Source organism: Crinia signifera, chromosome 5, assembly GCF_055691185.1.
Source record: "Crinia signifera chromosome 5, ASM5569118v1, whole genome shotgun sequence".
NCBI classification, from domain to species: Eukaryota; Metazoa; Chordata; class Amphibia; order Anura; family Myobatrachidae; genus Crinia; species Crinia signifera.
Genome location: NC_139221.1, coordinates 26,195,267 through 26,219,897, shown reverse-complemented (window position 1 = coordinate 26,219,897; position 24,631 = coordinate 26,195,267). Strand labels below are relative to the sequence as shown.

At 45.4% G+C, this 24,631-nt stretch overlaps 1 protein-coding gene across 6 annotated transcripts in view; it reads right to left on the bottom strand.

Moving 5' to 3' along the window:
* VWDE (von Willebrand factor D and EGF domains) overlaps positions 1-24,631 on the bottom strand; it is a 169,053-nt gene that overhangs the window by 33,285 nt on the left and 111,137 nt on the right. For 4 of the 6 annotated variants that reach the window (XM_083186812.1, XM_083186814.1, XM_083186813.1 and 1 more), the window contains 10 exons: positions 19,086-19,270; positions 13,625-13,856; positions 12,578-12,640; positions 11,150-11,400; positions 8,732-8,821; positions 7,336-7,480; positions 6,154-6,371; positions 5,001-5,074; positions 2,861-3,134; positions 582-790 (listed from right to left, as the gene is read on the bottom strand). In XM_083186812.1, the coding sequence (XP_083042938.1) occupies positions 582-790; positions 2,861-3,134; positions 5,001-5,074; positions 6,154-6,371; positions 7,336-7,480; positions 8,732-8,821; positions 11,150-11,400; positions 12,578-12,640; positions 13,625-13,856; positions 19,086-19,106 (1,577 nt within the window). In that variant the 5' untranslated portion in view covers positions 19,107-19,270. The remainder of the gene's footprint in view (positions 1-581; positions 791-2,860; positions 3,135-5,000; positions 5,075-6,153; positions 6,372-7,335; positions 7,481-8,731; positions 8,822-11,149; positions 11,401-12,577; positions 12,641-13,624; positions 13,857-19,085; positions 19,271-24,631) is intronic. The other 2 variants (XM_083186810.1, XM_083186811.1) reach the window with 2 other exon arrangements.

The following is a 24,631-nucleotide window of genomic DNA, read 5'->3' as shown; positions in this document are numbered from 1 at the left end:
CAGTCTTCTGCCACAGGCTCCCGTCAGGAAGAAGAAGCCACTGAGCGCTGAACCTACCCGCCACCTGGGAACGCAGGTGCGACATTACACCATCACAGGGGTGCTGTTACATATCCCCCTCCCCCAGTGCATCACTTTACCCAAGGCAGCTCAGAATCTTGTACCAAGGTCCAGTTAGGATGAAATGTTATGTAATGTTATGCGATGCGGCCGCCACGTCGTTCCACAGGGGGGGGGAGGGACCCAGGTGGTGCGGTGACAGCCGCCAAGTCACTCCACGGGGGGTGGGTGATGCGGCGGCGCTGGCGAGCCACTCCGGGGGGGTGGTTAACCTGTTTGCTGGGCTCCAAACACACGCAGCCCAGCAAGCAGTTCTGAATCGGGACCTACGTGTCTTTAATTGCGTTTGTTGCCTGTGCTTTCCCATCTTTGCATTGAAAGAGCTGTAGGGGCCGGGGGCCGATTCCATAGCGCATGTAAGCGGACATACAGACATCAGTCGGCCATTTTGAAATATACAACAAATGTTTTTTTTGTTTTATGCAAGTAACAAGTTGAAACATAAAGGTGAAGCCTCTTACTTCCATGCATTGATGAAATGAAGACGGCTGTGGGCCGTCTCTTCTAGCTGGAGTCCTTTGGAATCATGAAAATCATTGGCCGGGATTCCATCAAACGTTCCGCACAGTCCCAGTGTGTTCTTGAAGTCAGAGCTGGGAGCCCGGAGAGTTAAACTCATTCCCCACTCACTCACGTCGGCACGGATAAAAGCTCCGGATGAGAAAGAGATCTGGAACCAACAGAGAGACATTCATCTATCACTGGGATGCAAAAAGTAATTACTTCTATGGCTGAATTGTCTCTTATTTATACCCACCAGGAACATTCTCCATTATGATATGCTTACAACAATCTGGGTGGGAGAAAAGCTATTTCTCTGCAGGCAAATAGTATACAGACTCTAATTACAAAGTAAGTAACGGGAAGCAGCACCGAGAAGCTACAGATGAGGGGCCTAATTCTGGTTCACTTGCAAAAGCAGATTCTAAGCAGGGAAAGCTGGTGGACTAAGTAGTATTGTATGGAAAGGTGATTACCAGAGAGTATGCCATCTGCAGACAGGCTTGCATATACAATCTAGAGGTAAGCCAGAAATCCAAACCAGAAGCCAACTGCTAAGTCTATAGCCTACAGCCCTCACTCACACATAACTCATATCCTGATATACTCTGTGCTGCTGGGGACCCTGCTCCTATCACTATATAACTCTCAGTCTGTGGCTTCCTGCTGCCTCCATTCCTCTCCTCACATAATGTCACTGCCCCTGTCACATGCAGCCCTCACTGACACATCACTCTTCTCCTGATGTACTCTGATCTGCCAGGGACCCTGCTCCTTTCAACATATAATGCTCAGTCTCTGGATTCCTGCTGCCCTCATTTGACTACACACATCCTGTGACTGCTACTGTCACATGTGGTCATGTCCTCATTACGGTGCCTGATTAACCAATAGGCTCATATATGTATGTATGCATGTATGTAGATTGTAAGCTTGCGAGCAGGGCCCTCATACCCAGTTTGTTGTATCATTGTCTCCTTTGTAAAGTGCAACGGAACATGCTGCGCTATATAAGAAACTGTTAATAAATAAATAAATGTTATATGTACACTACTATCTAATCAGTGGAACTAGTGACATCACTGATGCCTCTAATGCCTCAGTGACGTCACCTATACCTTCAGACCTTATAGTTTGTGTACTAGTTCTGGCTTCAAAATCGCCGTTTCCAGTGTACATGCAATGGCAGCACCTCCGAGACTTGTTACAAGTTGTTCCATTACAAATTCATTAGCTGTCCTCCACCAGCCAACTAGACAGTGCCACGCTGCGAACAGAGGTATCATTTCAAGGACGATTTAACGTATCAATATATCTGGAATGGAATAACATATGTACGACTCAAATTATCCCTTCTGTGATACACGCTACAGAATGGGGAAATTTGGCAGCGAATAGCACAGGATGAGTCCCAGTCTCTCCGGCCAATGGTCGCTCAGCGCTGCAACATGAGAACCGTCAACCAGACAATGCAACCTTTCTGCTGTACGGCAGGAGACGACTTGCTAGAATGTATATTTTACTATTGTATTTATCCCCCTGGACAAACCTCCAATTCGGGATCTTTATTGCGACATTCTGGACACATCTGTTTTCTGACAAATAGGTGCAGACTTTCCCACAGGCTACGGAGTTAACCCCTTAATGGGTGGAAAACCATGAATCACATTTCAGTGTTATACTGTACAGTCCCCTCCAGCATTGAGCTTGGTAATAAATCACTGACTATTCCGCAGTCCATGATGGAATATGTATACAAAGTTACAGAGGAAGTGATTGCAGGAGCTAACCATACAGTATATATACCACAGAGGAGCGTATGGGAACACAGTGATACAAGCATGTATTCATGGAAAGCAGCTGTGGGATTTCAGGCTAGACTTTTATTATAATAATTATTATTATTACAATTTATTTATAAAGACACCACATGGGGCCCGATTCAGGTTGGCTTTGGTAAGCTGCGAACATCGTCCGATGGGGTGTCCATCTCTGATGTGCTGCTTCTAGCACAGTCTGGTCTTTATCTCATTGCAGAGGTGCAGAGGTACATACCAGACTGTGTTAGAAGCACCAAACCAGAGAGTGACTTCAGTGCTAGAACTCTATAGACAAATATGTGCGTTTGTTCCTGTGCATGCCATTGGGCACCTATAATGACCAACTTGCATTAAAATCATTTTTTTTTAAAAGAACTAGTGAACTAGGGGGGCACATCCACGGTTGGTAAGGTACATACCGTAATCTTCCTGCCCAGGTACGATTCAGTAATCTTGAAATTAGCCTCGGCTGTATCCTGACTCTTCACGGATAGGTGAGGCTGGGACTCGTGTAGCTGCCCGCTGCACATATCAAAGGTGATAACATCTCCCCCTTCCTTGGCTACAAAGCCACAGTTACATGAAGCTGGGTGCTCGACGCTCCCACAGTCCCACTGCCGGACGTGGACCTCAAACTCGCGAGACGCACTCTTGTACAGTACGAAGGTGCCAGTGTTAAAGTTATCGTAATATCTGCAGATACAAATGCACTTTATGTTACAATGACAATAATAATGTTATATAAGGAAAATACAGAACTCAGCCGCCAGTGTACCAACCACACTAAAATTAGTTCCGGCTAATGTGTTTAACTCTCTGGGCAGTATTCAATGCTCTTTTGTGAGCTGTGACGGGGAGCAGTGCTCATTGCTTGCGGGTCAGTATTCAACAGTATTCACCCCATTTCCACCTAGCATGGGATTTTACAGCAAGTGGAAATAACGTGTGCGGCCGCCAAAACAGCGAGGCTCGCGGCTAAATGCAGCGGCATCCCTGCATTAGCTGCAAGCCACGCCGTTTGGGGGAATCATCGCCCTCCTCTGACAGCGAGGATTCCCCTAGAACGTTGAATAGGGTGAGTTGCCAGTTCGGGGGTTAAACGGTGGGGTGCCGGACAGGTTCCCGACAGTTGGGATCCCAACAGTCATTTACCCGACGTCGGGATCCCGACTGTAAAAATGCCGACTGCCGGGTGTCCAACGACCACCCGCTATTTTCCCTCGTGGGGGTCCACGACCCCATAGAGGGAGAATAGAATAGGTGGCTCGTGTAGCGAGCCACCGTGCCCGCAGCATGGCGAGCGCAGCGAGACCGCAAGGGGCTTTTTTGCGCTCGCCATGCTGTCTGACTCCGGGCAGTCGGGATCCTGGGATCATGTTTAAAAAAGGGGCAGACTAGATGGGCCAAGTGGTTCTTATCTGCCTTCAAATCCTATGTTTCTATCCCGACGTCGGGATAATGACTGTCGGGATCCAGACTGTCGGAGTCCCATACCACACCCAAACGGTGAGGGTGGCTTGTTTTCGGCGATCCTCGCCATTTCACCCCCTCGCTGGCCGCATTGAATAAGGCCCTTTGAGTGCTTTTGGTGAATTGTCAACATACTGTAGGTGTAAAAATTGTCAAGAAAACATTTTTATTCATTATAATGACCAGTAATGTTAAACTTATATAGGAAATACAATCTTTTTTTACACATTATTTCTTACCTCTTACATAAATGCTGGCACTCAAAGGGTTAATACTTAAAACCTATTTATTTAACTGGGTTTACTGACACCTATTCAATGTGATATTGAGCATATCATGATTCTGGTTTTCTATAAACTCATTGCTGTGAGCAGTGTATAAGAGATGTGCAGGTTCTGATTTACTCTGATTTTTAAAGCAGGATCTTATTGGCTATCCCAATTCACATGACAGTTGTTGACAGTTGATAGCCAGGGGCGAAATGCGTCATCACCGCTAAATTTGGGGGAGGGTTACAGTGATGTCAATCTCCGCTCTCAGAAGAGTAGATCAAAGGTCTCTTCTGAGCATGGTAAGCATAGAAGCAGTACAAGCCCCAACTGGGATTCTTGAAGGCCTTGTAGCTGCCACACGCTACACCAACATAACAACTACAGTATGTAGGAACCAACTAAGCAGCTTAAGTGGCAGAAACAGGCTGGGTGCTACCAACGAGAGGGGCAACAACTCAAAATAAAAGGTAGGTTCTAATCCATTCATTTTCAATGCTCATAACTTATTCACTATTATTGAAAATATGTATCATAAGAAGTTTGCCCCTACTTTTACCATTATTACACTTAGACCTATAGATGTATATAGTCACCAGCATCATCACCCTTATTAGATCTAGCTCTCACTACCCCCAGGAGGACGTCATTCCGAGCTGCTAGCCACTCCCTATAACGCCCACGCAGGATCTCCAACAGCCTTAAAATCTGCGAACGCTTTCTAAAAACCAATCATATTTATCAATATGTGGGTATTGGATAACACTGTCACACGGATGTTTAGTAGCTAACCACACATATAACATATACAACACATTACCTGCCGTCAAATGTGATGATATGGGGGTCGGTGAAGGAGTAGCAGTAAGCAGTAGGGACATCTTTGACTGTGATCTAAAAAAAAACATGTAATACTGATGATGATAATAATAGTGCATTCCCACAAAAACACAATCATACGGCAATGTAACACAATAGCACAATCATACTGAAACATAACACAATAACATGATACACAAAATAACATTCTGCAACGTAGCACAGTATTCCAATCATACTGACACATAACACAATCATACTGACACATAACACAATCATACGGCAATGTAACACACTAGCACAATCATACTGACACATAACACAATCATAAAGTACTATCACAAATATCCATGTGAGGTTCCCTGGGCTACGGAGTTATAACTGAGCCTAACGGGATCTGTCGGTAGAGCTGGGAGGAGGGATATGGGATGAAAGAAGTCACAAACCTGGTGGCATAACACCGCCCTTGGCCCTAGGCAGCCCAAGAGTCATCGTCTCCTTCCTCATAACCCACAGAACGGCACTAGCCAACGTTACAGCTTAAATAAGACATGTCCGAGCTGTTGTGAAACTACACATCCCAGCATGCCTTGCTATAGTATTAGCATTCCCTAATAGCAAAACTGTGGCAAGGCATGATGGGACTTGTAGTTTCACAACAGCTGGAGGGCCATAGTTTGAACATGCCTCCCCCCCATACGAGGGGACGCGGTACACAGACGGTGTCCATATCGACTGTGTCAACATTCCGGACTTTGAAAAGCACATGTCAAACTTTTGACTGTCAACATTCCCATTGTAGACCTAAAGTTAGTGTCAACCTAGCGGCCGTGTCAACCTTGCCTATGTCGTCCTTTTTATTTAGGTGTCGACCTAAGGCCTGTCGACATGCAGGTGGTGGACCCAATGCATTTTGACCTAAATTGGGTTGACCCATACCTATATGGCTAATGATTTACTATATTCAGTAGTTCAGACCCCAAGTGCATTGGGTCATACAGCTTTTTCCCAAAATCATTACTATAAAACGGAGTTTGAAGGACAATAGAAAAAAGACCAAATAAAAACTATTCAGCTTACAAAAAAAAACCCTGTATGTTCTTGAATTCTACATGAGTTTTGCGATCTGTGACTTTAGATTACAGCGGTGGCACCTGTATGCTGTCCGGAGTGTAACCGTCCCACAGGAAACTTGTAGCTACGATGGGTTCCGCCACAATGCTGGTCAGCGTCTCCCCATCGGCTGCAAAGTCTGTGACTGCTGTGTAATAGAAGATGGCCTGAGCACACGTTCCGTTCTGGCAGGGCGACGGCAGGAGATCCACTTCACAGGAGGACAGCGCCAAATCTGAGTCATGTTTCTCCTCGGCTGCTGAGAAACAAAAGCATGGGACAGTTCCAGGCTCGCTGCGAGTATATGGCCAAGATGAGATAGTATCCAAAATACACAGTCCTCAATGTGCTGCTCATCCGTCCACAGGCACTGCCTAGCACTGTTATGTCCAGTATATAATGTACGGGTCCTAGTGTGACCGCAGTATAATATATAGACCCCCTGTATGACCGCAGTATAATATATAGACCCCTGTATGACCGCAGTATAATATATAGACCCCTGTATGACCGCAGTATAATATATAGACCCCTGTATGACCGCAGTATAATATATAGACCCCCTGTATGACCGCAGTATAATATATAGACCCCTGTATGACCGCAGTATAATATATAGACCCCTGTATGACCGCAGTATAATATATAGACCCCTGTATGACCGCAGTATACCACATAGACCCCCTGTATGACCGCAGTATAATATATACACCCCTGTATGACCGCAGTATAATATATAGACCCCTGTATGACCGCAGTATAATATATAGACCCCTGTATGACCGCAGTATAATATATAGACCCCTTGTATGACCGCAGTATAATATATAGACCCCTTGTATGACCACAGTATAATATATAGACCCCTTGTATGACCACAGTATAATATATAGACCCCTGTATGACCGCAGTATAATATATACACCCCTGTATGACCGCAGTATAATATATACACCCCTGTATGACCGCAGTATAATATATACACCCCTGTATGACCGCAGTATACCACATAGACCCCTTGTATGACCTCAGTATAATATATACACCCCTGTATGACCACAGTATAATATATACACCCCTGTATGACCACAGTATAATATATACACCCCTGTATGACCGCAGTATAATATATAGACCCCTGTATGACCGTAGTATAATATATAGACCCCTGTATGACCACAGTATACCATATACACCCCCTGCATTACTATATCATACTGTACCTGAATTGGCTGTGTGAAACTTTAGGGTGATCTTACACTCATTCTGCAAATGACCTGTGTCTGAGCAGGATACCGGGACGGTGCTCTGTAGGGTCATGGTGTATCCTCTGCCATCTTCTGCTATGCTTAGGGACTCTGGATGCAGCTATGCCAGGAAATAGAAGAGAATAATATATATATACTGTATATATCTATATATATATATATATATATATATAGATATATATATATAGAGAGAGAGAGAGAGAGAGAGAGAGAGACGAAAAAGAGGGCACTCACCAATTTGTTGAGAAAACGTGAAAAAAGATTTATTGCTTACATGACATGGCTAACGTTTCGGTCTTAGCACAGACCTTTGTCAAAGCCAAATACTTCACAGAAGAAGGGGGTGTACATGGTGGAAGGACCTCTTCTGTGAAGTATTTGGCTTTGACAAAGGTCTGTGCTAAGACCGAAACGTTAGCCATGTCATGTAAGCAATAAATCTTTTTTCACGTTTTCTCAACAAATTGGTGAGTGCCCTCTTTTTCGTTTCTCTCTGTTATTTGGAAATATATTCCTTGGAGTGAGCACCGCCGTGGTGTCTCTGTTGCCATAGGTGCAGAACTATTGGATACATTTATATATATATATATATATATATATATATATACATACATACATACACCAACACTAGTGTCTTCAGCGCCATAAACCACGTGATGTCTTCAATAATTTTTCAATAAGAATGAATAAAACATGCAAAATTAAAAACAATAATACACTTGTAGCTTCTTGTTTGTTGAAGAATAATCTTTCTTTTATTTTAAAGAGCTTTAGATCAGAACCCAATGCGTTTCGTCTCTCTTGGAGACTTCATCAGGGTTTTTTTCTTTTATAAACTATACGCCTGTCTAGGCTCTGAATGTTTGTCCAACTGGACGGAGAAAAATGGACTCAGTCCTTTACAATGATAAATACCTTTGTGTATTAAAAGACGAAAAAACATCTGAGTGTTACTACATCTAGGTTTATGGAGGACCAATAAGCTGTGATACCGCTCAATACATACAAATATTCACAATCCCAATAGGCCTTCAATCCAAAAAGATTGTCAACAAACAAAATCTCTGTTGTACATCAATTGGATCAAGCGAACTTGGAAAGTATTCCCTGTTCCTCTCCTGGATGTGTGTGCTCTCTGGAATCCAACCAGGGTCAGTTCTGGCAGAATTGCTGCTACAGAACAAAGCAATACATAGTCCGGCTATAGATCTGCTCTGTTAGGAAGATCCCAACTTAGCCCTCAGCAATCAGAACCGCTGGTATAACTATGTAATTCGTAAAGTACAAAGACTGTTTGGGAAGAGGTGTCCTACAGTAATGACAGGCTATAAAAGATTATTTTACAATGTACCTTAATGCCAGCATAAAATTCCTCACTTTCAAGCGTCAGCCCGTGGACATCTGGTTGGTCTAAGTAGAAGCTGGAAACACTGCAATATACCTGGGTGATAAACCAGCCACATAAACATACATACACACAAACACAGACACGTATTAGCAGCACAGCCATACATGGGATGCTGGAAGTGGCAGGATATTGGGCATTTCTGTGCTGTCTTCAGTTACAGTAGTATAGCAGCGCATCATTACCACAGCGTTTAAGGGTTCATTTACTAAGATGGGAGTTTTACCGGAAATGAGATATTGCCCATAGCAACCAATCAGATTCTGTCTAGTGTCTTCTAGAAGGTGCTAAATAAATAAGTAGAATCTGATTGGTTGCTCTTAAAGAGAACTTCCATCTTAGTAAATTTACCCCTGCCCCTCTGCTGCCTTAATGAATGTCCTGACCTCACCTATGGTAAAAGAGAGTCATGATGAGGTGTGGAGCTTAGGGGTGCAAGGAGGCGTAACCACACACAGTGCCGCCGAGAGGGGGGCGGGTACTAATTACCTGGGCTTGTTGGAGGGGCCCGGGTGGGGGCCCTGGTCTGACCCCCCCCCTTTCCCCTCTGTCCCTCACAGGCAGCACACACCTACAGCAGGCTCAGCATGTCTTACTGACAGCGTGAGAACTCATGCTGAGCCTGCTGTCAGCACAGCACATGCTGTAGGTGTGTGCTGCTGCTGAGGGGGGTGGGGGGGCAATACCACCCCCCTCGACTTTAGAGTGTGTATCCATGACAGTCTGACTGAAGTGATAGCCCAAACTCCAGTAAGAGACCAGTCTGCTGTCACATGATGTCTTCAGCCAATCCCTGTTCAGCCATGAGTATAAAGGCACTTCCTGTTGAGACAGATGACCCAGTGCAATGATTACTTTAGCTTGCTAAGATTCCTGAGCGCTCCTGCGCATTATTTTGCACAGAGATTTCCAGCGCAAATAATTTTCTTGCTGCACCGCTGGCTCCTGAATTCTGATTCCATTCTGGGTCTCCTGCATATTGGCTCCAGCCCGGTGTCTCCTGCACTTTGGATCCATTCCGGGGTCTTATGCTTTTTCCAGCTATCCAGTTACCAGTTATTGCTGTTCAATCCCAGGGTCCATCAATCTGCTGTTGAGTTACTAGTCGTCCCAGTTCATCCTTGCCCCAGTGTCAACCTGTGATCTAGACTTCTAGGACTGTGATTTCTGTACACCCGATCCTACTCTGACATACAGTGGGCGAGATTCTCTATTACAGAAATGCGGTAAAAACCCTGTTATCGGGGTTTTTACCGCATTTCTGTATTCTCTAACCCCCTCCGCAGTGTCACCGCTGCGGAGGGAATCGCCAGCAAAAGCTGGCGGTTCCCTGCAGAAGCCTATGGGCTTCTTACCGCAGCGGTGTGTGAGGGATCCGTCACGGATCCCTCCCAGCATGCCCTGCGGCCGGCACGTCAGTCTGCGCATGCGCAGACGGACTCCCGGGTCATAGACCCGGAAGTCCAGCAACGACGCCGCATCGCAAGGGACAGCTCTTACCGCAAGAGCTGTCCCTTGCGTTAATGACAGCATATTTTAGAGAATATGCGGTCATTAGAAATGCGGTGGCTGGCGAAGAGGGCTGCAGATTTTAGAGAATCCCGCCCAGTATGAGGAAGAGCTACATTAGACCTCTCAGCTTTTGTCTGGCCTCTGCCTCCTCTGTTCCTGTCAAAACCCCTAGTACAGGAAGGAGGAAGAAGAGGAAGGAGGAAGAAGGAGGAAGAAGGAAGAAGAGGAAGGAGGAAAAAGAAGAGGAAGAAGGAAAAATAAGAGGAGGAAGGAGGAAGAAGAGGAAGGAGGAAGAAGAGGAGGAAGGAGGAAGAAGAGGAAGGAGGAAAAAGAAGAGGAAGAAGGAAAAATAAGAGGAGGAAGGAGGAAGAAGGAGAAAGAAGATCTACTCTACTCTACTACTACTACTACTACTACTACTTCATAATAAACATAACACATGGTTGTATAAGATCAGAATGCCAACATCCATAATGTCAGCAATGACACAATGTCTACATTGTTAACGTTGGTACCAAATTTTACCCAATTTTACTGTTAGGGATAGGTTTAGCATTAGGTTATTGTTAGGTCTCCAATCGGAAACCACAGGTCGTCAAGCAGAATGTCAACATTTGCAGTTGACATGTTGATTTCCTATCCATGTTTACATAGTGATTATCAATGATCAGTCCATGTCGACATGGTGAATGTTGACATTTTGACCTTCACTGTTTTCTACCACACCCTTAATAACAACTGTACTATTACATTGTTAAACAGGTTTCATTGCAGATGGAGCCATTTTTCATCCTGTTAGTGATGTACTTACAATTGCATCCAAGCACTTCAAGTAAATAATATCATTCTTACCCGGTCGCCCAGCCGGACATTGATGCCATCCAGCTCAATGGTAGAAAAAGACAGCATGACCGCCTCCTGTCTCAGTTCCTCTTTCACCCCACCAGCGATGAGCCTGGACCATCTGACAATAAATCCGATTGAGCTGTTTGTAGTAGGAGCATCAAAGGAACACTTGAGATAAACGCTGGAACTGTCCGTCTCCGCCACGATTTCCGGGGCGGATGGAGATTCGGACAGGAGACTGTGTGAGTTCACATTACCTGCACAATTAAACATAATTGAAGCTTAGCTATACAGAGCTTATAAAATGACTAAATAAAAAAACCCAAAATAATAAATAGATTAGATTTGTATTAATAAATATGCATGCGCAGTCTAATCCTGAAATTCCGGGATTGGAAACTCTAATCCCGGGATTGAAATCCCGGCGTTTTAGATGCCAAATCCCGGGATACCGCCGATCCCGATCTCGGGATTGCCCACCCTAAACCTGACAAATGATCCCAAACTGCAGTAAGCTCAGATCTCCGGAACCTTTATAAAAGCACTAGTTACAAGTTCATCAAAATGACGGCTTCTTCAATGTACTTTAACTTTGAGCGGTGACAGTTTTTACTTTAACTTTGAGCTATGACAGTTTTTAGCCCAGAAACTCTCCACCCAACCCCCAGCCCTATATGCTGCTACTTCCAATCTCTGTATTCACAGCTCCCTCTCTCCAGTTCCAGCAAGTTAGAAACAGATAAGTGGTTCCTGCAAAAATTGCTTTCACTTTCTATTATGACATATTTTACCACACAAAGGAGTAATTTGGTACTTACACATTGGGGTAAATGTACTAAGATGGGAGTTCTATTTCAGATGGGATGTTTCTGTGGGCAACCAATCAGAATCTACTTCTTATTTATTTAGCACCAGGACCACGCTGGGGGCAAGCCCAGCACCAAGGTAAGCTGCTGGGCTGCCCCCATCCACGAGGTGAATGGATGCCGCATACAGGCATCCATTCACCTTCTCTCTGCCTCGCTGCTGTCTGCTGTCTGTGTGTGTCCCCATCCATCCTGCGGATGCTGCGGTCCGGAGGTTGGGCTTCCACCATTGCTGTAAACGGGAGCTGGGTCGGATGACCCAGCGTACCCGTTTACACTGCCCTCTACCAAGGTCATGCCCATGTTCTACGCTGGTCAGGACCTGGGTAGAAGTCCCGTGTAAAGGGACATTGGTTAACCCCTTATACACCGCCGCTGGCCCGGGTCCAGGAGGGAAAAACCCAGGTTTTTGCGGCGGTGTAAAAGGGGTATAAATGTTCCCAAGTCTGGGAGTGTGAAGCATAATTAGTAGCACTACATACAGTAGGTAATCGATGATGAAAATAACATACCGGTAGTAGATTACAATATAAAAAATATTAGTTATGTAAATTTCTATCAAACTTACTTATACAAGCACCATTTACTTCTATCTCATCATCGTCGCACTGTGATCTAGATTCAGAAACCACTTAAACGTAAAATAAATAACAACAATGATATTAAAATCAAGCCACAAACATCACTATGGTATACAGTATGAAACAATAAAATATTATATATAATAGAAATAGAACCCATCTGTCCTAGAAGATGACTGGGCCTAGCTAAAATCACTAAACTAAGGAGGAAATACTCCTGATTCCTAGGCCGGCACAAACTTTATATTTCACATAAGTTTTCTAGACCTTGTAAAACATTTCCTAATCGCTAATTTCCTGCCAGTTTAAAAGTTTCTTCCCAGAAATCTTTGTCCTTCGGAGAAATGTCCCTGTTACACATGGGTGACCTTCCTATAACTGTATGTCAGACGCTGTGATTCTTGCCGAGTACTCACTATGGGGCAGATGTATTAAGCCTGGAGATAGAGTGGAGATAAAGTGAAAGGAGATAAAGTACCAGCCAATCAACTCACAACTGTTATTTTCAAACACAGTTCATTGGTTGGTGCTTTATCTCCTTTTACTTTATCTCCACGTTATCTCTTCTCCAGGCTTAATACATCTGCCCCCCTCATAGTAACAACCCTCAACTGTAAAACCATCACTACTCTATGGGCTATTGCCCTCCTGCCTGGAGGTACATAGAAGAGTCATATAATGCCTTTCAGGGAACACTTTCAAGCGTTCCCTGAAAACTCACCTCTTCAGGCAAGCCTATCATATTTAAGTTATACACGCATAACCCTCCGAGGCACTTATGTATTATATAGCTTCCCTTCTGGACTTGTAACTTGGTGGGACTGCTATGCTATTACTGGTGCCTGTCCTTGTGTTTCCTTCCTATGTCCCTATAGATTGTAAGCTTGCAGCAGGGCCCTCCTACCTCTATGTCTGTCTGTTGTTACCCAGTTTGTTCTGTCAGTGTCTACTATTGTAAAGCGCAATGGAATCTGCTGCACTATATAAGAAACTGTCAATAAATAAATAAAATAAATAAATAAATAATGCCTCACCCTCTGCGCAGTAGCCCATACATCCTTGGGTAGGTTGCAAAAAATACACAAAGAAGTCCCCACAATGTCTCACTGTAACCGGGATGCGGAAGAGACAACAATCCTTGGTACTGCTGAAGAAAAACTGCCACGTGGCACAGGCCGTGAGCACCCGCATCTCCCCAGGTGGCGGGAGAGATTCTGAGTCCCGGAGAGACAACCAGACCGGAGCTTGTGTCCCACAGTGGTTCATCTGCCGGGGGAGGAGCAAGAGAATGGAGTAAGCGTTATTATAGTACAGTAATATGTTGTATATATACAATCAGCGTGGCACTGTATTCTGCGTCAGGTGTACCAATGCACGTACAGTATGCCTACGTATGCACACATACCCAACGGTAGCACACAGATGACAATTCTAGCGGTAATGTGGCAGTCCCATTACCCTATTCGTACATAATAGAATATTGCAAACGATGTATCATTTACAGGAGGCAGCAGAGTATTTTAACAGCATTATAAATAATAAATACAAAAGTCCTGTTTTTTGTATAAAACGAGGCCCCATAGGAACATTTTGAAAGGGCCCCTCCAAATTGCTTCTAGAGAGACACCTTTCTAGGTGTTCCCTTTATGCTCAATAACAGTGCCCTAGTTCCCATTATAAGTGCCCCAATCCATATTACGCCACAATTCCCCCCCGCTCACAATATGCCACATTGTAGTGCTGCCAGTTCACATTATACTACAACGGAGGTGCAGACCAATCAGCTCTTGACTGATGGGGGTACTTCTGGGAGGGACATATGCTCAATATTCGTATATTCACTGCCTAGTGAGCAGGTAAACGCCGTCCTGACGAGGGGATGGGTAGGCTTACACATCCACTCGTATGCAGCACCAAGGAGGGAATCCCCAAGGTTGCATGGGCACAACTGCGTTCACAGTGGTACGCCCAGTGTTTCCATGGGTGAGCCCACCATTTTTGTAGGCACGCCCACAAAATGTTAGGTGGTCACCTGTGTCCGCCCCATGTGCCCGCTCATCCCTTTTGCGAACGCCCCAACGAATAGTCACTCAGGCGCAAACCCCCACCATCGGGAGGACATGGGGGGGGATTCGGACTTGAATTGCCCCCTATATGAGCTGGGACCCAGCCCCCTAAACCTCTGGGCCCCATAGCAATGGCATCCCTTCCACCCTCTATAGCAGTGTTTTTCAACCACTCAGGTGTGCCCCCAGATGTAGAGATGCCCAAACCAGTTTACAGCTACCACCAGTTCAACTGTGATTTACTGGTCTCTTTTCATGTAAAGAGCCAATGTATTTTATTTTTGTTACCTGTGGGGATCAGTATGATTGTTTTTTATATGAGGCCAATGGGATGCGGTTAATTTCCCGGCGGTCGGGATCCCGGCGGTCGGAATCCCGACACTGGAATCCCGACCGCCGAAATCCCGAAACTTTCTCCCTCCGTGGGTGTCCACGACACCCATAGAGGGAGAATAAAATAGCGTGCCGAGCGTAGCGAGGCACCGGGCCCGCTGCGTGGCGAGCGCAGCGAGCCCGCAAGGGGGGGCGATCCATGTCCCCCCCTTGTCGGGATTTCGGCGGTCGGGATTCCAGTGTCGGGATTCCGACCGCCGGGATCCCGACCGCCGGGAAATCATATCGATCCGAGGCCAATAGTTTGTTTTTTTTCCTGTGAGGACCTATGTGTTTTGCCCTGTGGAGATCTCATGGTGTGCCTTGGCAATTTTAAAATCTTATTTAGTGTGCCGCAAGGTAAAAAGGTTGAAAATCACTGCTCTATAGTTACCTCTACCTGTATGTATATAGTATATTATTGACAAAGTGATACAAGTACGTATTCCGGCTGCTTTTAGTGTAAAGCTGAATGCCAAAGTTTTGTGTGTTTAGGAAATTAAATTAAATTAGCGGAAGCCTTAACAAAACAAACAAAATCATTTCTACTGTAATCCAGCTAATAATGCCCGCTGGATAGAATCGGCTGGCCCATCTGCATAATTCATTTTCCATCTGGACCTCATTTTCGGCACGGTCTTCAGTATGTGGAAATGAGTACAAGTGGCGGCCACTGGGCAAACGTCTGTCATTAATTACAGGTTGCATTTGGCCGTAACACGGATGGCTGGATTTGGTAGTAAAGGGACAAGTACTACACTACTTTAACATTAGCACCGTATAACACCCAGATAGTATTGCAGATGATTTATGACAGTTCTATTGTACTGTAGGCAAGGAGATTTATCATGAGGTCATGCTTATTACATACTAGTAAGATACCCATGTCTGCAGTACAGCGTTTCGTTACAGGCTGCTCGCTGCAACCAACTGGAACATTACGGTAGATGTAGAGTTCCAAACGTTCTATGTTGGAGCAAGTGAAACCTCGGAACCAGCTGAGGAGAACAGTTTTGTTTGAGTTAATTAATATTATAATTCTTAATTGTATGCTTTGCCGAAGGCACCAAGGTATATATGGAGTCTTTTCACAAGTCATGATGGATAAGAATTGAATCGCTTTATGCTAAATTATTAACAACTGGTTAAATCAGGCATGTCCAAACTGTAGCCCTCCAGCTGTTGTGAACTACACATCCCAGCATGCCTTGCCATCGTTTTAACATTCCATAATAGCAAAACTGTGGTGAGGCATGATGGGAAATGGGAATTGTAGTTTTACAACAGCTGGAGGGCTATAGTTTGGATATGCCTGGGTTAAATCAAGTCCCAAACCAACTTTTATGAGGTTAGACATTACAGGGTTAATAAATGCAAGTCTAGATTGCAAGCTCTTGGGAGAAGGGATTGTATTGGTTGTTTTGTACCATGCAAACTAGTATTGTATTCTGGAGTATACTGCTGTTATATATATATCATTATAATAATACTTATTATTATTATTCTATATTGTTTTAATGTTTCAAAATGTCATTTTTACTTTAACCTAACATTACTTTATGCAACTCTTAAATATATTGATTGACATCAGATCAGGTTTGTCGATGGCAGCAGCTTCCCCCGGGAGGGGGCTATGCGGGTGGGTGTGGTTTCTGTTGCCCCTCATAGTGGCAAAATGAGGGCCAGTTCTGAAAACCTCCCACTAAAGGTGTCCCCACACGGTGCGATGTGTGCGGTGTGCATTTTGAAGTAGATTGCGTCTACTCTATTTCAAAATGCATGCGATACGCTAAAACAGGATGTGGTACGAACTACATGCAATGCGATCTAGTTCAAAAAGTACGGGCTGCACATACTTTTTGTACTTTGTGATGTGAGTGCGCACATCACAACTCAAGCCCAAAGCGCACCATGTGTGGGCACCTTAAGCAGGGACTTTCCACATCACTGGACATTAGAGACACCTACTGCACATTTGTGGCCCTGCATTGCCACCAGCAAACATCACACAGAAGCCAGTTCTCTTGCTTCCATGTGCAGATACATAAAAACATAAATAAAATATAAAAACTTGTTTAACCCCTTCCCGACATTTGACGTACATTTACGTCATGGTCGGGATGTACTTCCCGACACATGACGTAAATGTACGTCATGACTTCAAAGTGTCACCGCGTCTAGGGACGCGGTGACAGAGGGACGATGTCTGCTGTCCCTGACAGCAGACATCTTCCCTCATTGCCCAGGGGGGGCAGCGATGCCCCCCGCCATGGGCGATCGCTGCGATTGGCTGTTCAAACGTGAACAGCCAAAAGCAGCGTTTACTGTGTGATGTGCATAATTTTGACTCTGCTGCCCCCTAGTGTCCAAAAAAATTAAAAGCAGGTTGAAATAATGATGTAATAATAAAGTATAGATATGGTCTTTGTTAGTTATTAACTTTTTTGAGTGGTATGATTATTTGTCTCACAAGCAGAAAATGTAACATTTTGCAAATTGCTGTATCGACCAAAATTTATCACTAACTTAAAGTACAATGTGTCACGGGAAAACAATTTCAAAATCACTGGGATAAGTAAAAGCAAAAAAAAGTTATCCCCACTTAAGTGATACCTGTCAGATTTGAAAAAAAGGCCTCTGTCGGTAAGGGGTTAAAGACACATAAAAAAATATGGTACTCTTTACCTAGAAGGGCGCCCATCACGGGCATCGCATGTACATCGCATGCCATTATAATGGCATGCGATGCGACCGATGCAATGCCAGCGATTTTACATATAAATACATGTTAAAATGTAAATCGCGTCGGTCGCATCGCATGCGGGCAAAAAATTGCATGCGATGCGACCGACGCGATTACCGCGATTTCCCATAGGGAACAATGTTAAATGGCCCACAGAGGCCAAATAGGCACCCTGAAGTGTGAAATGGCCCCCCCAATTGTTAACGCCACCCCACGATCAACGTGAACCCGAAGCGTGGCGAGCGCAGCGAGCCCGCGAGGGGCGGCGGTACGCGTCCTACGACCTTTTCATACCCCCACTATCCACGTCGGCGTGGAGTTGAGAATAGAAAGTGTGGCGAGCGCAGCGAGCCACCGAGCCCGAAGCGTGGCGAGCGCAGCGTGACCCGCGAGGGGACGCGGATACCTTCACAAGTATCCGCGTCCCCTAGCGGGCTTCACAGGTGTCCGCGTCCGCTCGCCACGCTTTCTATTCTCAACTCCACGCCGACGTGGATAGTGGGGGTATGAAAAGGTTGTAGGACACGTACCGCCGACCCTCGCGGGCTCGCTGCGCTCGCCACGCTTCGGGTTCACGTTGATCGTGGGGTGGCGTTAACAATTGGGGGGGCCATTTCACACTTCAGGGTGCCTATTTGGCCTCTGTGGGCCATTTAACATTGTTCCCTATGGAAAATCGGGTCAATTGGGCCATTTAACATTGTTCCCTATGGAAAATCGGGTCAATTGGGACATTTAACATTGTTCCCTATGGGAAATCGCGGTAATCGCGTCGGTCGCATCGCATGCGATTTTTTGGTCGCATGCGATGCGACCGACGCAATTTTTTACCTTGCGAAGCCCAAGATCAAAATCGTGGGCGCCCTTCTAGGTAAAGAGTACCAAAAATATTTTCTTGTAGCTGTAATAAGAAAATATATTTTTTAAAAGATAAAGCATTTCTTCTTTTTACGCGTGGCTGCCATAACAACCACAAGATGGCGACAGCACAGGAGGACAGCAGGTGGCATAGATATAAAGACCATGTGGTAGAAGTATAGCTATAGTTCATTACTAGAGACCCCGCTTTGGCCACCACTGGCTATACATGGTGAAGGCTGAAACAAACAGGAGAGGGCTTTTTCAGAAGATCTATCCAGGTGCCAAACAGCACTAAATGCATGCAGTATCTTTCACGAGTTGGGGTTTAATGATCACATTACAAATACAGTTGGTGATACAAGCTCCGCATAGTCAGGAAATACCAACAGACATGAGTTTGATATGATATTGTTTTCAGGAGAGCTATTTATTCAGAAATAGTAACTCCAATACCTCCACACACTTGGTCGGCATCTCAGCCGGCTTGTCAAAGATCACAAATCGGTACCACCCGGCGGATAGAGAATGGTCACATATCAGGTCATGAATGGCGGATTGCTGGAGCCGGCTGGAGTCAAAGTCCAGACTTCTGTAGGGATTCTGCAGGATCTTATGTCCGGTAGTCAGGCACTCCGGAGCTGTACGGAAATATGAGACAGTGTTACAGGTGCTGCCTTGCGGAGGCTGAAAGCACAATGAATTTATGAAAGCTTAAAGAGAGATAAAGTGGACAGAGATAAAATACTAACCAATTATATCCTAACTGTCATTTTTCAGGATACAGTTGCTAGGTTGACACCACGAAGGTTGACATAAATTAGGTTGGCCACTATAGGTCGACACACGCACTATGTCGACCACGTGAAGGTCGACATTCTTTTTTCAAATCCCCCCCCCACACCCACGGAACATCATGCCCTACTATCCACTACGGCATGGGGGAGAATGGAATAGTGTTCCGAGCGCAGCGAGCCATGCGAGGGGATGCGGGACACTGATACGGTGTCCATGTCGACTTACGTCTACGTATTCGGGACAAAACATTGAAAAAACTCATGTCAACGTTTTTCAACCCCATTTCTCAAACACAGCTTTTGCAGTCAAACCTCCAAAAATGCCTCTTTAAATGGAACACTAAATGTAATATTAATACCACTACAGGTATCACACACTTCATTATATGGAGCCTGGAAGCAGTTTCTTTGCTTTTTTTTTTAAACCTCTTTGATAAAAATACAACTTAACACAAAACACATGGAAGGGACATCTGGACTGAGGTCCTTCACCAATATATAGCGGTCTTTACACCGAAAACACAATAACAAGTCTCGATAAGAAGACGGCATCTGGTTTTCATATTCTGTGACCAGGGTAGATACAGTTCACAACATTTGCATGCAGTGTCATATTGGGAATATTAGAGAGGTCAGCAGCTAATTCATACAAAATGATGGTATGGGATATACTGTGCCGGGGCGATTGCCTGACAATGTACAGGATTTGTGTGTTTAATATACCTGCTCTTTCACATGTGCTACTGCACATGCGTGATGTCTTAATGTGCCTTTCCCCCTGGTGCTCCGGCTGGTTTCTCCTGGCTAAGCTGTACATATTTCCAAACCTGTGCAGTTCCTCTTTCCTGCCTGGGGTCTCGTTGTCTACTTTGATTCTTCAAGCACACTGTCAGGTAAGGGTCACTAGGGTCACACTAGTTGTCGACATTCAATAGGTCAACCACTATTGCCTGACAATGTACAGGTTTTGTTTGTTTAATATACCTGTTCTTTGACATGCGTCTCTTCTGCACGGATCACTAGCTCCCACTCACTATTACAGGACTTTCATCGGGCTGCTCCCATCCTATGGAATGCCCTTCCACGCACAATAAGATTCTCCGCTAGCCTCCAAACTTTCAAGTGTTCCCTGAAAACTCACCTCTTCAGGCAAGCCTATCATATTTAAGTTCCACACGTATAACCCTATGAGGCACCCTCAGGTATTATATAGCTTCCTTTCTGGACCTGTAACTTGGTGGGACTGCTATGCTATTACTGGTGCCTGTCTTTTTAAAATCATTGTAATATCTTGTAACCATTTTTTAATCACTTAAAGCTCTGTAGTATTTCTAGGAATACATAATACATATTTCCAGTTTCTGATTTTGTGTTCTTAGGACCCTTTACGCCAGAAGAGAACACTACTACTAGATTGTAGGCTTGCAGCAGGGCCCTCTGTTGTCACCCAGTGTGTTCTAGTAAGTAAGTATGTAAGTTTTATTTATATAGCGCACTTTCTCCAACAGGACTACAGCATTATGGTCAACAGTCACCAGGCCGACACCACCAGGTCGACATGGGAAAAAGTCGACTTGGGTCCAGGTCGACATGGGAAAAGACCGTCACGGACCCACCGGTCTCTTCTCCAGATATGTCAATCTGAGCAGCTCCGGCCGTGACTGGGGTTCACTTTGGACACACAAGTCCCCTCTATGATGTACACTGCCACCAGCAGGCTTGATTTAGCGCTTTCGAATTTGCACAAGGTACGCCTTGCTCGCACCTGACCACACAATACAGTATAAAACAAAGTAACGTTGTAGTGTTCTCTTCTGGCGTAAAGGGTCCTAAGAACACAAAATCAGAAACTGGAAATATGTATTATTTATTCCTAGAAATACTACAGAGCTTTAAGTGATTAAAAAATGGTTACAAGATATTACAATGATTTTAAAAAGCACACACATGTTCTATCACTGTCCACAATTGTAAAGAGCAACGGAATCTGCTGCGCTATATAAGAAACAGTTTCTCCAGAAACAGAGGAGTGAAAAAAAGAAAGGCAGGTACTGTATGTGATTAGGGCTCTCACCCCGTGTGCAGGCCCCATAAGTGTACGGTTGTGCCATTCAGAATATTTGCATTCCTTTATATTTGGAACTGTATCAAGTGTATTGCTCCATTCACAAAGGTTCCTTGCAGTTGCTAAGTGCAGTATAACAGATATATACTGTGTGAATTTAATCCCATTACATCTGTTCTCTGAATTCAGCATTCTAGACGTCAAACATTCTCACTGCCAATAATCCTGGACTGACATGGAAAAGCCAGGACAGCGTAAGCCACCAGAGGCTGTGGGATGTGATGCAGAGGTGAATGGAATCCAGGCTGCACTGCATGTTCTCTCCAACTGCAATATATTCCCCAGTATGCCGGCTGGCATGCACCCATGTGGGTATGCTGGGCTTGGTGCTTGTATCATCATCAGGGAGAGGGTGCACAGGTCTGAAACTAGGATATTCACCACTGAGGGCAAGGCAGTAATTTGACTCCGCTCCATCTCCCATTCTCTGCATGCACATATGGGTATCACCAGGGCCGTAACTAGGGGGGGGGCTGGGGGGTCACGCGCACCGGGCGCGGGAGGTGAGGGGCGCTGTGAGGTCCGGTGACAGGTGTTGCTGACGGCGATGCTGTGAACCCGGCATCGTTGAATATGCTAGCCCCGCCCCCGCCTCTATTGACATCAAACGGCGCAACGTGGTGACGCCACACTGCGCACCCTTGTCCTGCCGCCCGACTCCCTCCCGCCTCCAGCGCTGAGCAGAGGATGTCACCCCGCCGTCGCCACTTGCCAGCACACCGGGTAGGAGCCAGCCTGAGCAACGTCAAGGGGGGGGTCTCCGGCGCCAGGGACAAGGCGTCATTTGGTCCGGTCCCCCCTGTCAGCTGCTAACTAAGCAGCGGGGAATAAACACTGTGCGCATGCGCACAGCGTCTATTCCCGCAGCCAGGGGGCTGGGGGCATGGCTAGAGGCTCACAGAGCCTCTGGGTCATGCCCCCATAGCGGCAAAATGGGGGCGTAGCCTCGCGGGAGAGCAGCGATTATAGGCCACGCCCCCCAAATTAGGCCACCCCCCCCGATGCAGCAGCATCACGGGGGGGGGGCACCAAATGACTGCCTTGCCCCGGGCGCCGGAAACCCTAGTTTCGGCCCTGGTATCACATACAGCACCAGTTACATGCGCCACACTAGCCCCCCTGGCTCTGCATTGCAGTTACCTATACTTGGTGCACAGATGCATCTGAAAACAGGCGTATTTATTGTTGACTCAATGACGGTGGACATACATTGGGTTTGAAAATGTGACAGTTAGTAATGACTGCACTTGTGCACCAGCTAGGGAGTCTGCAAAATGTGACAGTTAGTAATGACTACAGCTGTGCCCCAGCTAGGGAGTCTGGTAAATGTGACAGTTAGAAATGATTACAGCTGTGCACCAACTAGGGAGTCTGGAAAATGTGACAGTTAGTAATGAGTGCACCAGCTAGGGAGTCTAGGACAAGTGACAGTTAGTAATGACTACAGCTGTGCACCAGCTAGGGAGTCTGGTAAATGTGACAGTTAGTAATGATTACAGCTGTGCACCAACTAGGGAGTCTGGGAAATGTGACAGTAAGAAATGAGTGCACCAGCTAGGGAGTCTAGGATATGTGACAGTTAGTAATGACTACAGCTGTGCACCAGCTAGGGAGTCTGGTAAATGTGACAGTTAGAACAAAGAAAAAAATAAATCAGTTTATCTAGGACGCACTCCTCTTCCACATAGTCTCATTGAGACTTAAAAAAGAACAAACATACCTAAAACTAGGTGTATATTTTATTGATATATATTTTTAATAACTAGCAGGCCATCATTTAATTTTCACAATTCTCAATTGTATTAATTGTGTGTGACCTAATAGAGTAATTCCCTGTAACAGGGATTAAAGTAGCGAAAATATTAAAACAAGATATAGATATAGAAAGAAGAAAAATTGTAAAGATTAAAATCAATCTCTGTGATCCGTAGTTTAGTAAATATTATGTATATATTGCTTTATGACGCAGATACAAAAATATTGGAGCCTGTGTTCACCGTGTTGTAATAAATGATAATTGTATCACTGTATGTTGTGTTATGTGTCTTATTTTGTTGCCAGTTCTTATGTTAACTCATTCACTGGTAATTTGTGTTTCAATTTGACACTTACAAGAGTTTGATCCTGACATAGGCCCTTATTCAGACCTGATCGCAGTACAAATTTGTTCTCAAAATGTTCAAAACCATGGGCCTTATTTTGGTTCATTCTTTCTGACAAAATCCTTCTTAGATGGACAAAACCATGGCCCTTATTCTGATCGGTGCGGCCGGAGCCGATTATGCGGCCAGGACCGTGCGTGCGAAACCCCGCCTTCCATACGGATCGCCAACTCCGTCCGTATGCGGTAAGAAGCTGGCCGAACGGACCACACGTGTATTTTACACGAAATACGCCTCCTCCATCTAAGGGAACCTCCCCCATCATTCGATGGTCGCAGACCATCGATTGCAGGACCGACTGCTCCACCAGCACCCGCAACCTCAGACCACACAGACATTTTTCCGTGCAAAAGCAGGGATCTGGGCGGGCAGCTGACATCCGGCGATGTCATATGTCCGCCCCCTACACGTGCGTCACGGCCGCATTACCATACGTATGCCCAGCGTTTTCATGGGAACGCCCATGAAACGCGGGGCGTATGCATATGGTAATGAGCCCAAATAGCCCTTCACGCCCCTCTCCACCCCCTGTTCGGAGTGTTCACATATCATGCGGGATTTGGCCGTACGCCCCGCTCGCACATGCGCAGAGACGCCTCTGCACATGCGCAGACACAAAACATCGGCGGGCCGAACGCACGCGGATATATCCGCACCGATCAGAATAAGGGCCCATGCGCACTGCAGGTGGGGCAGATGTAACATGTGCAGGGAGAGTTAAATTTGGGTGGGGTGTGTTGAAACTGAAATTTAAATTACAGTGTAAACATAATGCAGCCAGTATTTACCCTGCACAGAAACAAATAATAACTCACACAAATCTAACTCTCTCTGCACAAGTTACATCTGCCCCACCTGCAGTGCACATGGTTTTGCCCATTTTAAGAACAAATTTGTACTGCGATCAGATCTGAATAA